The 15,817-nt window shown below is 39.0% G+C and overlaps 1 protein-coding gene across 6 annotated transcripts in view; it reads left to right on the top strand.

The window, feature by feature from the left end:
* BDP1 (BDP1 general transcription factor IIIB subunit) overlaps positions 1-15,817 on the top strand; it is a 128,934-nt gene that overhangs the window by 105,324 nt on the left and 7,793 nt on the right. For all 6 annotated transcript variants that reach the window (XM_006169506.3, XM_014584556.2, XM_006169507.3 and 3 more), the window contains 8 exons: positions 376-526; positions 744-924; positions 3,499-3,562; positions 3,909-4,095; positions 7,133-7,325; positions 10,176-10,215; positions 11,584-11,851; positions 14,472-14,727. In XM_006169506.3, the coding sequence (XP_006169568.1) occupies positions 376-526; positions 744-924; positions 3,499-3,562; positions 3,909-4,095; positions 7,133-7,325; positions 10,176-10,215; positions 11,584-11,851; positions 14,472-14,727 (1,340 nt within the window). The remainder of the gene's footprint in view (positions 1-375; positions 527-743; positions 925-3,498; positions 3,563-3,908; positions 4,096-7,132; positions 7,326-10,175; positions 10,216-11,583; positions 11,852-14,471; positions 14,728-15,817) is intronic.

The following is a 15,817-nucleotide window of genomic DNA, read 5'->3' as shown; positions in this document are numbered from 1 at the left end:
AAAAGGAAAGCAAGAAAGCAAGCTGCCAGGTCAGGGACTTGAACCATGGTCGGCCATGTGGGAATCCAGCACCCTTAACCACCACACTACCTGCTGGCCCAGAGAGAATACATTTAAAAAAAAAAATTAGTTATTTAATTTTATTTATTCATTCATTTTATTTTAATTTGACCAGAGAGAGACAGACAGGGAGAAAGGGAGAAAGAGGGAAAGTGAGAAAGCAAGCCACCAGGTCCAGGACTCGAACCACAGTCAGCCATGAGGGAGTGTCCAGAGCCTTAACCACCACGTCACCTGCTGGTCCCAAGAGAATACATTTTTAATAGAGTTCAATTGTACTATTTTTAATAATATCTTATGTGTTTTTTCTTTAAGAAACTAAGGAAACTGTTTCCAAAGCATCAGAATTGGAAGGTGAATACCTTGAGTCAGTTACAACAGCAGAGAGTAAGGAGCAAAGCAAACTGGCATGTGTACATGGCACTGAAGAGACCAGTGTTTGTCAAGAAGCAAACCTTACAGAGAGGTAAAGGTGGGAAGAGATTTTGGGGTTTGATTTATACTCTGTTTTCAGCTATAGTTGTAAACTCTAGTTGAAAGAATTTCATTGAAATTTAAATATTCTATTAAATGTATTTTAAAATCTCGAGACCGTTTGATTAGATGATCTTTGACACACCTTCCTGTAAAAATAATGCTGTGGTTGGTTGCCTTATTTCAAATACACTGAAATTCTATTTCAGAAATGAAGATCAAGAAGAGAGATCTCAAGAGGTTCCAATTTTGTCGGTCATTCCCACTGTTTCCTCTGAGACAGGGCCCCATACCCTTGGTTTGGATAGAGGTCTCAGGGAGAATTCTGCTGAGGAGTTCCTGAACAAGGACTCTAAAGAAGACAGTGTGCTTACCCTTCATGTGCCAGAGGTAAAAGAATCTAACATATGTGGAGGGGTAGCAAGGTGATTTTTTTCCCCCATTCAAAAAAAATTAAGGTATAATTTACATACAACATACTTCACCCTTTTTGGTGTACAGCTTTATAAGTTTTTATAAATATATACAATTATGTAACCAATGCATGAGCACTTTCATCACCCACAAGTACCCTGGTGCCCTTCTTTAGTCTCTCTCTTTCCCCCCTAGCAACTGCTGATCTGTCTTCCCAATAGATTTTTACCTTTGCAAAACTATTAAGATAGGAATTTAATTATGTTTTCAGTCTCTGGAGTATAGAGATAAAATAACTAATACCCAGCTTTGCGGTAAAAACTTTGAAAAATGGGACCAGCAGTTAGTGTAATGGCTATGTCACTGAATTTCCATGTAGTCGACCGTGGTTCAAGTCCCAGACCCAGTGGCTTAAACTCACGCCAGGCGTGTGTGCATGCGTGCCCAAGGTCCTTAGAGAAGAATAGAGGAGAAGGAATTGCGGCGTGGCCATCCCCCCTGGGGGATGATTTCTCACTTTTTAGTCTCTCTGTCTCTCTCTGTCTTTCTAGCGAGCACATGTGCCCTATAGCAAAAACTGCTCCAAAAAAAAAAAACCTTTGAAAAAGAAAGTGTTTTGGACATAGAGAATTCACTTTTGGCTTCTTCTTAGCCCCTGGATCTGAGTATTTTATTCATAGAGCAAGTGTTTATTAAGATGTTACTTCTAGGGAACCAGCAGTTAGCGTAATGTCTATGTTGCTGGACTCCCACGTAATCGACCGCGGTTCGTGTCCCAGACCCCGGTGGCTTAAAACTCATGCCGGGCGCGTGTGTGTGCGTGCCCAAGATCCCGAGAGGAGAAGGGATTATGGCGTGACCATCCCCTCTGGGGGGTGATTTCTTGCTTTCTGTCTCTGTATCTCTGTCTGTCTGGTGAGCGCACGCACCCTATAGCAAAAACCTCTCCAAAAAAAAAAAGATGTTACTTCTATAAGAGTAAAAAAAATTTCTGGCTAGATGAAATTAAAGTACAAGTTTATTTTGGTGCAGATTTTTTTTTCAGTCCATCATAGTTTTTTTTTCCCATGATGAGCATTTTTCATGAACTTTGTGAAGACCCCATTATATGTGTGACCTATATCTATATACCCATTGATAGTTTCAATTATTGACATTGTTGCTTATGAAAAATTTTAAGATTTTAAGCAATAGGGAATTAAAATGAAAGTTGAATCTTTTTTAAAAGAATTATTTTATTTAATTTTCTCTCTCTCTCCCCCTTCCTCCTTCTCTCCTTCCCTTTCTGTCTCTTTCTTTCTTTTTTATTCAACTAGGGAGGGACAGAGAGAGAGAGTGAATGAGGGAAAGTGAAAGAGCAACTTGCCACATCTGGGACTCCAACCATGGGTAGCCATGTGGGAGTCTAGCACCCTAAACCATCATACTACCTGCTGACCCCAAAGATTGCATTTTTAGGAAAAAAAAAAAAGCAGCCTAGTCTGTGGAGCAGCAGTAAAACACATCACTCTGTGAAGCTGACCCACATGGGTTTAAGTGTCACAGCTGGGGTCCTCCTTGAGTACACTGGACCCACATCTATCCATGATCTGGACTGGCTGCTGCTTGGGGTATATGGTGGCACCAAGGCCCTGCTGGAGATCCTATATCTCTGTCTCTCTATCTCTCTGCCTCTGTCACACATGGAATAGACAAACTTGAAAAGAAAAGAAAAACAGTCTTTGCAGTTTTGTGGAAAATAGACTGAACAGTTCTAGAAGTAAGCAGAGCCTCTATTCAGATGTCACTGAGAATGCAACTGGCTAGTATGATGAGAGTGGAGAGAAGATTGAAGAGGTTGGGTCTCCTTATCCCGTCACTTCTAAAATCATTTCATTGAATATACATATTTAACAATTTGGTATGGATTGTTCATATTTGTTTATTTAAGTGAAGCAGAAGTTTATTGTTGGGCTAGCCCATGGCATAGTGGTTAAGGAAGCTGGATTCCACACGGCCACCTGACCAGTTCAAACCTCAGAGCCAATGGCTTCCAAAACACGCTGGATGCATTTACATGCATGCTCAAAATCCTGAAAGGAGGGAGAAATGGAGGAAAAGGGATTGCAACAGGATCATTCCCCATAGGAGACATTTTCTCACTTTCTAATGAGTGCGTGCATCCTCTGGCAAAATTTCTTTTTAAAGTTAATTGGCACTGGGACCAGCAGGTGGCATGGTGGTTGAGGTGCTGGACACTCCCACATGGCTGACCACGGTTCAAATCCCAGACCTGGCAGCTTGCTTTCTCACTTTCTCTTTCTCTCTTACTCTATCCCTCTCTGGTCAAATTGAAATAAATAAATAAATGGATAAATAAAGTTAAATAAAACAATTATTTTTTAAAAAGTTAATTGGCAAAGCTAAAAGCTTTAAAACACTTGGGAAATTGTATATGGTTAAATGAGTTACTGAGTTTTGAAATAGTATCTCATCACTGTATCAGATTGTCAAGAAAAAAATTTCAAATGAAGATTTAGCTGACTTTACTATTTTACTTTTTTATGGTAGTATACACCAACTAGTATTCCAGAAGTCCAACAAGAGAATGTAATCAGTCCTCAAGACCTAACAGGTATGATAATCTGCTTTAGTAAAATGTCATAGAATCTAATAGTATGATTTTTACCTCTCATTTAATTGTGAGAGTAAATAAAACAGATTTATTTTGTCTATAGTAGCTTTAAAAAAATTACTTGAAGTAGTTTGTCCATGTGTTTTGTCTTTCAGATTTATAAATCCTCTCTATAGTTTATCCTGTTTATCTTTTATGAAATTGTTTTCCCCCTTTTTTTGGTGTAATTTAGCTTTTTAGTCTTAATGACAAGTTATAAGGCTGTCTTTTTAGAAATGAAATGTATTGATAACTTTTTGTTTTTTCGTGGATCAGCTTTTTACAACTAACTTTTAAACTTTGTCAGTGAACCTAGTAGCTGAAGAACATCAAGATGGAGAGGACGAACAAACATTCATTCTTACTCTGGTGGAAATCCCAGTCAGTGCAATAGAAAATTTTACTGATCCCTCTGCACAGTTACTGCCAAACTCTTTATTGCCAGCACCCATATTGGTCAAATCAGTGAATACCCAAGAACGAGGTGACATGAGGTAATGTATAAGCTCAATTCTTTTTGCTAGGGGGAAAGTTGCTTTCTAAATCAAGTAGTATTGATTTGCGGCTGGCAGGTGGCGTAGTGGTTAATGGTGTTGTACTCACACATGGCCAACTGTGGTTCGAGTCTCAGACCTACTGGCTTGCTTTCTCACTTTCTCTCTCTCTGGTCACATTAAAATAAATGAATAAATAAAGTTAAATAAAATAATTTTAAAATAATAGTATTGATTGAACAAACTGTTCATCAGCATTGTCATTGTTACGGAGATCTTAATTGGTAACTTAAAGAAATAGAATGTGGTTAGTTTTATATCTGATAGAGTTGTGGTTTAGGCACCAGCAGATGGTGTAATGGATATGTTGCTGGATTCCCATGTAGTTGACCAGGGTGCAAGTCCTTGACCAGCGTCTTAAAACTCATGCTGGCATGTGTGCATGTATACCCAAGATCCTAGGAGAGCAAAGGAGGGGAAGGGGCTTCAGCACAGCCATCCCTCCTGGGGAGTGATTTCTCACTTTCTGTCCCTTTGTCTCTCTGGCAAGTGCATGTGCTCTATAGCAAAAAATCTCTTTCTTAAAAAAATAAGTAAATAAAATAAACATATAAATAAAATTGTGATTTAAATGTATATCTTAATACTTCTCTATGAAACTTTTTTTTTCCCTTTATGAGAGACGGGGAGGGGTGGTAAAAGTTTAGAGACAGAGATAGCATTTTTGATAGGGACTCTCTGTGTTATGATCCTTCTGCTTCAGCCTCCCAAGTTATGGTGCTGCTGTGTAACACACTAGCTGGGGCATGTTTGATATTTTTAAGTTATTTGAAAGCCAAAAAAATTTAGCAATCTGAGAGACCAGCAGATGACATAATGGTTATGTCTGTCACTGGACTGCCACATAGTTGGCTGTGATTCAAGTTCCAGACTTGGCGACTTAACACTCAAGCTGGGCACATGTATGTGGGTGCCCAAAATCCCAAGAGGAGAATGGAGGAGAAGGAATTGTGGTGTGGCTATTCCCCCTCTAGAGGGATTTCTTGCTTTCTGTCTCTCTGGTGAGCACACATGCCCTATAGCAAAAATTCCTCGTAAATAAATAAATAAATTTAGCAATCTGAATCAGAAAAGGACACCTGTTGAAAGTGTCATTATAGGAGCTGGGCATTGACACAGCTGTAAGACAACACTACAAGACTGGCTGACCTGAGAAAGTTCTGGGTTCATGCCCAGAGACCTCCCTGAATACACCAGGTGCATGTGTGCCCATGATTAAGAGCTGGCTAAAGCTAGGAGTGAATTATAGCATGGACACTTCATTGGTGGTATTTGTTTTTCTTTCTCTCTTTCTGTCCCTCACTCAAAGAAAAGAAGAAAAAAAACTTTTAAAAATTGTATTCCACAATGTTTTTATAAAGTGACTTACTTGGTGCCCGCTCGTGCGTGTGTGTATGTGTGTGTGTACAACATGCATATATAAAACTATGAAATACATAGTCACAGAAAGTTACAGAAAAACAGTACAGAGAGGTAACGTTTTTTATATATCCTTGATACTCTTATTCGAGTTCTTTATCATAGAAGTGTTAAGTTGTATTTAAACTGCCATTGGTTAAGACACGTAATTGTTAGCCAGCAGTGGTGACACAGCAGGAACATGATGTGCCATGATGCTAAAGCCAAATGGGAAGATCATATTTGCAGTCCAAGGTCTCCCATGCCATGTGTCCCTGTGATCCCACTGAGGCTGAGATTGTAGTGTGAAGACACTGTTGGTGATCCTTCTGTCCCTCTCTCTGAAGAAATAAATAAACTTTAAGAAAAGATACTTAATTGTCTATCAAGTACCATTAGAAATTGAAAACTTTTGCTTTTTTTTTTGGAGAGGTTTTCACTATAGGGTGCGTGCGCTCACCAGACAGACAGAGACATAGAGACAGAAAGCGAGAAATCACGCCCCAGGGCGGATGGTCACACCGCAATCCCTTCTCTTCCATTCTCCTCTCAGGATCTTGGGCACGCACACACACGCGCCCGGCGTGAGTTTTAAGCCACTGGGTCTCGGACACGAACCGCAGTCGACTACTTGGGAGTCCAGTGACATAGCCATTACGCTATCTGCTGGTTCCCAGAAATTGAAAACTTTTATATTAGGAAAGGACATTTTAGATTAAAAAGTTTAACTTTATAGGCCAGGTGCTGTAGGCCACTGGTTAAGTAGTGTGCTTTGGGAGCCAAATTCCATATGGCTGACCATGGTTTGAATCCCTGCCCTAGAGGCAACTATAACTTTAAGACCAAGAAACGATTATTTACCTCAATATTACAGAATTTAAGTTGTGAACTTTAAAGTATGAGTGTAACTTGAAACTAGCATTTTTATAGGCATGGCTGTGGTTATGCATTAGTTTGGAATTTTTTTGTTTCATTGGGATAGCTCAGTCTTTTTTTTTTTTTTTTTTGAGGTTTTTGTTATAGGGTATGTGGTCTTACAGAGACAGAGAGACAGAAAGTGAGAAATCATCCCCCAGGGAGGACGGTCACACCAAATCCCTTCTCCTCCATTCTCTCGGGATCTTGGGCACACACACACACACACACACACATGCCTGGCGTGAGTTTAAGCCACTGGGTCCAGGACTCGAACCATGGTCAACTACGTGGGATTCCAGCAACACAACCATTACACCAACTGCTGGTCCCAAGCCTAGTCTTATTTTTGTTATAGGACATGTGTACTCGCCCAGAGAGACAGGGTGGGAGAAAGCAAGAAATCACCCCCCAGGAGTTGGTCACACTGCAGCCCCTTCTCCTCCTTTCTCCTCTTGGGATTACATGCATACATGCATGCACGTGCACATGCCTAGCGTAAGGTTCAAGCTGCCAGGTCCGGGAATAGAACTGTGGCCAACTATGTGAGAGTCCAGCAACGTAACCATTACACCATCCACTGAGCCAAGGATAGCCCAGTCTTTAATCTTTCATTAAGCAACTCCTAATTCACTGATTTGTAATATATTTGTTTTCTATGTAGTATGAATTTACCAGTAACTTCAGTTGGTCAAGATACCAATTCTGGAAGAGATGATTCTGAAAAGCCTCCTGCTAATTTGGATCTTATATCTAGAAAGAGATTTCATTGTGGCCATGATGAAAGTGACGATGTTATACCTGCCAAAAAAAGTCCACTTGCTTCAAGAGATGATTGTCAGGAATACACTTCTGAGGTAAGACAGATCATTAAGCAAGTAAGATGATGAGATTTTAAATAATTTTTTCTAGTTTTATTGATTTGTCTGCAATTTATTTTAGTGTATTCAGGAATAGACCCAGTCTGATTTTCTTCAGCTGGATATCCAGTAGTTTTAACTTTATTGAATAATTCACATTCCTCCCCCTAATGTGACATTCTTATGCCAGCTTATGGCCTAGTGATTAAGATGGCTTGAAAAACACACCAGGCATATGTACATGTGCACTCAAAAATCCTAAAAGGAGGGAGAGATGGAGGAGAGGGGATTGAGATGTGACCATGTCCCATGAAGTACGTTCTCATTTTCCTTTCTCTCTGTCTCTCTCTAGTGAGTGCACATGCCCTCTAGCAAAATCAAAAAAAAAAAAGAAAATCTCTTCTTGCATCAGATTTTAAATCTGCGTATATGTTTGATGTATTCCTGAACTTTCTTTTCTTTTACATTAATTTACCTTTTTGTTCTACAGTCAGTACACAGTCTTTTGAAATTATAGCTTTAAATCGTGCTTTGGTATTTTTTAGGGACAGTCTCTCCCCAACTCTATATAGTTTACTTTTTTCAAATTTTTCCTCATTGCTTGTATAAAATTTAGAATTAGCTTGTTTAGATACTTTTTCTTCCTATTTTTCTCCTTCATGGTAGAAGATGTACACACACGAGAGAGACAGAGAAAGAGACAAACGCCCTCCACAGGGTCTGGTCATGATCCCTTCGCTCTCGTCCTACAGCCTGTTGGATCTTGGGAACTTGCTTGTTGTTAGATTTTTTTTTTTTTTACTTCGATATTTATATTAGAATCACATTAACTTGACAGATTAACTTAGGGGGAAATTGACATCGTAATTATTACATTGAATCTTTCCAAAAAGATGTATGTCTCTCTGTTTAAATCTTGTTTTGTGTCTTTTCTTCTTCATGTAGATCTTTAAACATTTATTAGGTTATTCCTAAGAATTTTAACTTTTTTATTGCTGCTGTTACTGAATTCTATCTAGAGAATTTACTGAATTTACTCATATGCACAGCAAGTTTTTTGTTGATTTTCTTGAGTTTTGTATGTAAACAGACATCATATACAAGTATAATTTTAATTCTTGAACTTTTTAATAGTTCTAATTTCTTTGTGTTTTCTAATTATATTGGCTACTATAACTCAGAAGTTAAAAAGTAGCCCCCGTATTGCATACCTTTTTCTTATTCGTAACTTACTTCTTTTTGCCAGAGGAAGTGTTCACTCGTCAGAGAGAACACATCCTCCATAGGGCATGGTCCCATCCCAATCCTTTTCCTCCATTTCTTTGTCTCTTTAGGATTTGGGACACACACACACACACATGCCTAGTGTGTTTTTCAAGTCACCAGGACCAACACTTGGAACCACAGTGAGCCTTGTGAGATCCAGCTCCCTGTGCATGGGGCTTTGTCACTGTGCTACATACCTACCCTCCACTCTTGACTTTAATGGAGATACTTATAAGGGTTTATTAGGTGGGATGTTGGCTTTGGATTTTGATAATCATATTTTATAGCATGAAGGAAGTGTTAGAGCTGCTCTTCTAGCACAGTAATTAACTCCTATGCATAGAAAGCTGGATCCGATGTGACAGACCTCGGTTTGAGCCCTCATCCTGGTGAAAAGTATACTGGGAGCTGGCAGGTGGCATGGCAGTTAAGGGTGTTGGACTCTCATATGGCCGACCATGGTTCAAGTCCTGAACCTGGTGACTTGCTTTTTCATTTTCTCTCTCTCCCTCACTAGTCAAATTAAAAATAAAAATAATAATAATAAATAAAATAATTCTGTAAAGAAAAATATGCTGAACATGCATGTGTTCGTGCCCACAATCCTGACAGGATGGAGGAAAAATGATTGATTGCGGCATGTTCAACCCCATTGGGGGGATGCTTTCTTTCTTTCTTCCTTTTTTTTTTTCTTTTTTTAAGTTTTTATCATAGGGCATGTGCGTTCACCTCAAGAGAGACAGTGAGAAGGAAGGGGAGAGATCACCTCCTGGGTCCTGCCATGCCACAGTCTCTTCCTTTCTCTTCCTGGGATTTTGGACACACATGCACACGTGCCTGGTGCAATTTTTAAGTGACTGGGTCTGTGACTTGAACCGTGCTCAGCCATGTGGTAGTCAAGTGCCTTAACCAGCATGCCACCTGTTGGCCTTAGGGGAGTGCTTTCTTTCTCTGGCAAGCTCATGTACCCACTGGCAATAAGAAGAAAGAAAAAATGAAAAGAAAATTTGGGTTCAGCCAGGGGCACGGTTGGTGGTAAGCTTAACTCCAGTATGTGGGCTTGGATTTCTGAGTCAGCTTGAAAACAAACCAGACATGTACGTGCATGCCTGAGAGTTGGAATGCTGGGTAAAGGAGATCATGGTGTGATGAGACCTCTTGAGGGCAACTGCCTCTCTCTTGCTCTCTCTCTCTGGTGCATATACATGTACTGTTTATCATGAATAAGACAAACTAAAAAAAAGGAGAAAATGTCTATTTCATTTTATTATTTTTTTCAAGGATTATTGAATACCTTTTCTGCAAATAGTTAAGGTCTTTCTTCTTAGATCTGTTGAATTATATTAGACTTCATAATGTTGGATAATCTTTGCATCCCTGAAACAAACTGCTTGATCATGTGTTAAATAACTATAGACTATCTTCATAAGTGCTTAGTAGAATTACTGTCAGACATGTCTGATGTTAGAGCTTTCTGAGTGATAACAGGCTTTTTTGAGTAGAAGAGAGGCAGGTACGTTTGTTTCAATTTTACTTGTTAAATGGACTTCTCAAATTTTTTAAAAATTTTTCTTAAAACAGGTATGTTCAAAGGAATTATTAAACGTTTTTGAGGAAACAGGTAAGGGAAATAATTTTTAATATGATTACAGTTTACTAGTACCCATGATTAGTTTTGATGCATCTTGCTCATTGTGAGATTAAATTTTTCTTTATTAAGGCCTTGGATTTGGTATTTTAGTAGCCCAAAGAATTTCCTTTTACCCTGTAATTAATAGTAAATCTTGTGGCTCTAAGGATTTTCTATAAAGTCCGACCACTACATTTAGGAATTATTTCCTTATAGGTCCTTAATTTTAGCCAGAGGCTTAGTTTAATGCTAGAGATCCTTTTCAGCTTAAGCTACCAATGGAGATTCATAAGATATTGGAGTTTTCTATTTTTATAGGAATTTAAAATCTCTCTGGGGCATTAAGCCATTTAGTGTCTATTTCCCTCATGATTAAGGCAGCCAACCACATTTATCCTGTATTTCATACATCTCTTTGGTTTTTACTTCATATATATATATTATTAGTCTATTCTTTCAGACTTACTGTGCTTTAGGCCTATCAGTCACATCTATAGCCATTGCCAAACTATAGTAATGGCACTTGAGAATAAAAAGAAAGTTGCTTATGACATCTTAAAGAGTTAACAGTTACAAAGTGGAAGGGTTTGGTAAGTTATGATAGTTTTGGTTCTTTAAAACCGTGTCAGTGCAAGATCATAGACTTGATCCCAGTTGCCTCAGCCTTGACTGTCAGTTGTAATCTGGTTACAGTTTCAAGCCTCTAGAGCTACCTTCTCTCCAATAAGACATTAACCAAATTACAACACAAAAAAGTGTACGTGGATATGTTATTACCATCTTTAATCAGGGCATTTCTTTTACAAATATGCTTTTTACCATCCTTCTAACTGTATGGAGCTAGAAGGCTCACATTGGGATCAAGGCTTTAGAAGCAGTTATCCTAAGGGAAAAACAGGTTTTTTATTTAACAAGAATTTCTTCTTCTTCTTATGTCTTAATTAATTGCATGTTGGCCTTTGTCTGTTATTTAGTTAAAGAATGGAAACTCTTTAGTTAAATTTGAATGTTTGGGAGCGTGTAGGTTTTGCATATATATATTTTGGGTTGGTTTAACTTTTGTATTTAACAAGCTTTAGATTTGTGGAAAGTGATCATCCTTTAATTTTGATAGTTCAAGAAATATTGATGGAGAAAGATACTCTGGGTCAAAATAAATCGAGTGACTACTTTATATCTGAATGTAAATCTCTTAGAGTTTTTAACCAGTTACAATATTCTTGATAATCCAAGTAACACTCCACTAATTATAATGTAGCTTACTTTTATAAGGTTAGGCTTAATAGAAAATGCTGTGTTTTTTTTCTTTGTTAAATTGAATGTGTGATTTCAGTATATGTTTGCTTTCTTTTTTTGAAGAGGAATCTTATAAAGGACAAGGTATTTTTCCTACCTCAGGAAGTATGCATAAAACTCCAGAACCTCAAAAAGAGCAATTTGAACCAACTTTTCAGAGTATTGAACCTAGACATCTGGATAAAGTAATAGACACACATATGGAAAAGAACACACCTCAGTTACCTCAGGATGCGATGACTATGTCTGATAAGGAAGAGAAAACTGGTGCTGCCAATAAGACTGAGCAAATGGGTTGTGGAGCATCATCTTCAAAAACCCCACTGTCCAGGTACCGTGAGAAAACCTTTAATAAAGTGCTTCTCTCTCTTTTTGGATGAATATAACCTATGCAGAACAGATGTGGTATGAGTAAATCCAGTACTGAGAATGGGTTCAGTAAAGGTACTCCTCTATCCATAGTGTGAAAGGAAGCACAGTAATGTTCCAGATAAATACATATTCCATAAGAGAGTTTAAGTGCTGAAACTGTGACTAGGGAATCTGTAGAGTATATCACATACTTTCCTTCCCAGATTGTTCTGGTGGTTATTTTGATCATTAAACACAGTCTACCATATAGTAGCTACTTATTCACAAATTTTATGAGACATGGGACCAGCATCAAAGATATCTCTGAAAGTTATCTATTTAAGTACCAAATAATGTATTTTTTTTTTAACTCTTACCTGAGATCAACTATTCTTTTCTCCCTGTTAAAGTAAATGTGTAATTTAAGCTCAAGGCCAACTTCTCCCACAAATTTTCCTCATACTTTAGAAGCAGATCTTCTAGGTTATCTTTTTTTTTTTTTTTTTCAAAACATTAATATGGGGACCAGCAGTTAGTGTAATGGCTATGTCATTGGACTCCCATGTAGTTGACCATGGTTCGAGTCCTGGACCCAGTGGCTTAAAACTCAAGCCGGGCACGTGTGCATACGCGCCCAAGATCCTAAAAGGAGAATGGAGGAGAAGGGATTGTGGCATGGCCATCCCCCCTGGGGGGGGGTTGATTTCTCACTTTCTGTCTCTCTGTCCCTCTCTGTCTGTCTGGTGAACACATGCGCCCTTAGCAAAAACCTCTCAAAAAAAAAACATTAACATGTGGGCCAGCTAGTTGGTGTGGTAGTTAAGGCATCTGGATCTCACATGGCCAACCGGACCTGCTGGCATGAGAAACATGCCAGGTGCATATGCTTATGAACCCAAAATTCGAAGAGGAGAGTTGAGGAAAAAGGGTTTGTCCCATGGTCATTCCCCCAGGGGATGCTCAATCACTTTCTGTTTTTCTCCCTGTCTTTCTCCGGAGAGCACACATGCCCTACAGCAAATTAAAAAAAAAAAAAAAATCATTGAGGTCAACAGGTGACATGGTGATTAAGTCACTGGACTTACATGTGACCAACCGTGGTTCTAGTTCCAGACCTAGTGGCTTGCAAATCATGCCAGATGTGTGTGTGCGTGTGTGTGTGTGTGTGTGTGTGTGTGTGTGTGTCTTGCGCACCACCTGAAATCGTGAGTTAATTGGAGGAGAGGCAATTGTGGCATGGCCATCCACCTGGATTTCTCATTTTCTCTCATTGTGTCTCTTCAATGTGGGCACATGACCTATGACCAAAAAAAAAACCAAAAAAACATTAACAAGATGTTGGTGAATGGAAAAGGCGAGGATATGCACTGGCCTCTTAAGAGAAAAGTGAGGAAAGGACATCCGTATCCTAAAAAGGCATATTTAATAAATCTATTTTTTTTCTAAATGATGAGAAGTAAAGATCAGCAATATGGGGGTCTGCAGGTAGCATGTGTTTAGGGCACTGGACTCTCACATGCTTAACCACAGTTCGAGTCCTGGCCCTGATGGCTTGAAAACCACACTGGTTACATGAGCACACATACCCAGAATCCCTAGAAAAGAATGGAGGAGAAGTGATTATGTCAATGCTATTACCCCTGGCGTGGTGGTGGTGGGGGGGATAAAATCTTTAAGGGAAAAGAAAAAAGATCAGTATTTTTTCTGGTCTTTGAGCTATGATGAAAATAGCATGAGGGAAGCATCATGGGGGTTTGGATTAAAATAGAGTAAAAAGGAAATAGTGTTCTATAACAGAGGTCAGCAAACTTTTTCCCCCCCAAAAGAAAAGAGCATCTTTATAGTATTTATTTTAGGCTTTATGGGCCATAGAGTATTGTTGCAACTGCTCAACTTTAGTTTTAGCACAAAAATAACTATAAACCTTATATAAAGAGATGAACATGGCTGTGTTCCAGTAAAACTCCTTTACAAAATCAGGTGGTAGACTGCATTTGGCCTGTGGACAAGTTTGCGGACTCCTGCTCTAGAACCTTGCAACTCTGGAAGTGTGGTCCTGTGTCCAGTATAGTATAGACATCATTTAAAAACTTAGAAATGTAAGATTCAGGCCATACCTTACCTGCTAGCATTTCAGTCAGAATCTCCTTTTTTTTTATTCGAGAGAGAGATTTTTGCTAAAGGACTTGTGCACTTGCTAGAGAGACAGAAAGTGAGAAATCACCCACCAGGGAACGTGGCCATGCCACAGTTCCTTCTCCATTTTCTTCTCAGGACCTTGGGCTTGCACGCACATGTACCTGGTGTGCATTTTAAGCGCCAGGTCTGGTATTTGAAATGCAGTCAGCTACATGGAGTCCAGCGACATAACCATTATGCCATCTGCTGGTCCCAGAATCTCCATTTTTAAATATGAGCCCCAGGCGATTAATATGTAGTTTTGAACTTGTGAAGCGCTGCTCTAGTGTAAGTCTTGACCTCTGTCACAGGTCATGGCATGGTGGTATTAGACCTAATAGAGTGCGTATTAATGGAAGAAGATGGCATTCAGAATATGTCTTCCTGGATATTCTTATGTAACTTTACATTTACCTTTCTAGACCTGGCAGAAGACCTCTGGGATTTTTGTCTTTAATATGTTCAAAGAATAGTTTGGAGTCTGATGAACCTACTCACGTCCACAGTAGGAAGCGCCTAAAACCTCTTATACCTGTACTAAGAAAGAATTTGAAAAGATCTAAGCCGCTCAGTGAAAGCCAGGAAAAAAATCAAAATCAAGGGTCCTCTGATCTGCTTCCGTCTTCAAGTGTTGTTATTAATACTCAACCTGAGAATCCTCAAAGTTCAACAGCTCAGGTATGTGATAACTATTGTGTTTCATTGTTTAATTAACATGGGTTGGATGTCAGACTAAAATGAGAAACGTGGTGATTATTGTTTTCATTTGGGTATCAAATTATTTCAGAGCAACGCCCATGTTCTTTATTTCAACTCTGTGTTTACTGACCCCTCCATACCGGAATAAGATAAGGTGTTGTATTATTGATAGAAAATTACAACTCTTTTAGTACAGAGCCTTTGAACTATCCATAAATGGAAAATTTTCTCCAGACATTATTGACCCCTTCATACTGGAAGAAGATAAAGTGTTCAATTAAGACGTTACAGCTAATTCAGTGCAGAGCACTGAACTGACCATAAGTGGACATTGAATTGCTATTCCTTTCATGCAGAGATTCTTCAGCTTGACGATTATGTTTGCATGACCAAAGCCACTGCCACTGCACACGAAATCAAAGGACAAATAGCATATGGGGGGAAAGTTTGCAGCCTGTATAACAAAGTCTTTTTTCCCTTGATATGTTAGGAGCTTCTACAAATCATTATGGAAAAGACTAATAATCCAGTTATTTTCAAAAGTCAAATAATATGAACAGGTATTTCATAGAAAATAGCCATAAGTGACACGTGAAGAGATGTTCCAACTCCATTTGGTATGAGTATGTTCTCAATGGGGCCAGCAGATGCTATAGTGGTTACATGGCTGGACTTCCACATGGCCAACCACAGTTTAAGTCCCAGACCTGGTGACTTGACAGTCACACAGGGCATGTGTGCTTGCATGCCCAAGATCCCAGGAGGAGAATGGAGGAGAAGGAATTGCAGCTTGGCCATCCCTCTCTCACATTTCCTCTCACTGTTTCTGTCTCTCTCTCTCTGCCAAGTGCACATGCCCTAAGGCAAAAATACCTCTTAAATGAATATAGGGGCCAGCAGGTGGCATGGTGGTTAAGGGTGCTAGATTCCCACATGGCCTACTGTGTTTCAAGTCCTGGACTTGGTAGCTTGCTTTATCACTTTCTCTCTCTCATCAAATTTAAATAAATAAATAAACAAATAAATAAATAAAGTTAAATAATTTTTTTTGGGGGGGGTTGCGCTCACC

This window comes from Tupaia chinensis, unplaced genomic scaffold, assembly GCF_000334495.1.
Source record: "Tupaia chinensis unplaced genomic scaffold, TupChi_1.0 Scaffold147123_1, whole genome shotgun sequence".
Lineage (NCBI taxonomy): Eukaryota > Metazoa > Chordata > Mammalia > Scandentia > Tupaiidae > Tupaia > Tupaia belangeri.
Note: the sequence above shows the minus strand (reverse complement) of the source record. Positions and strands in the feature narration are given on the sequence as shown.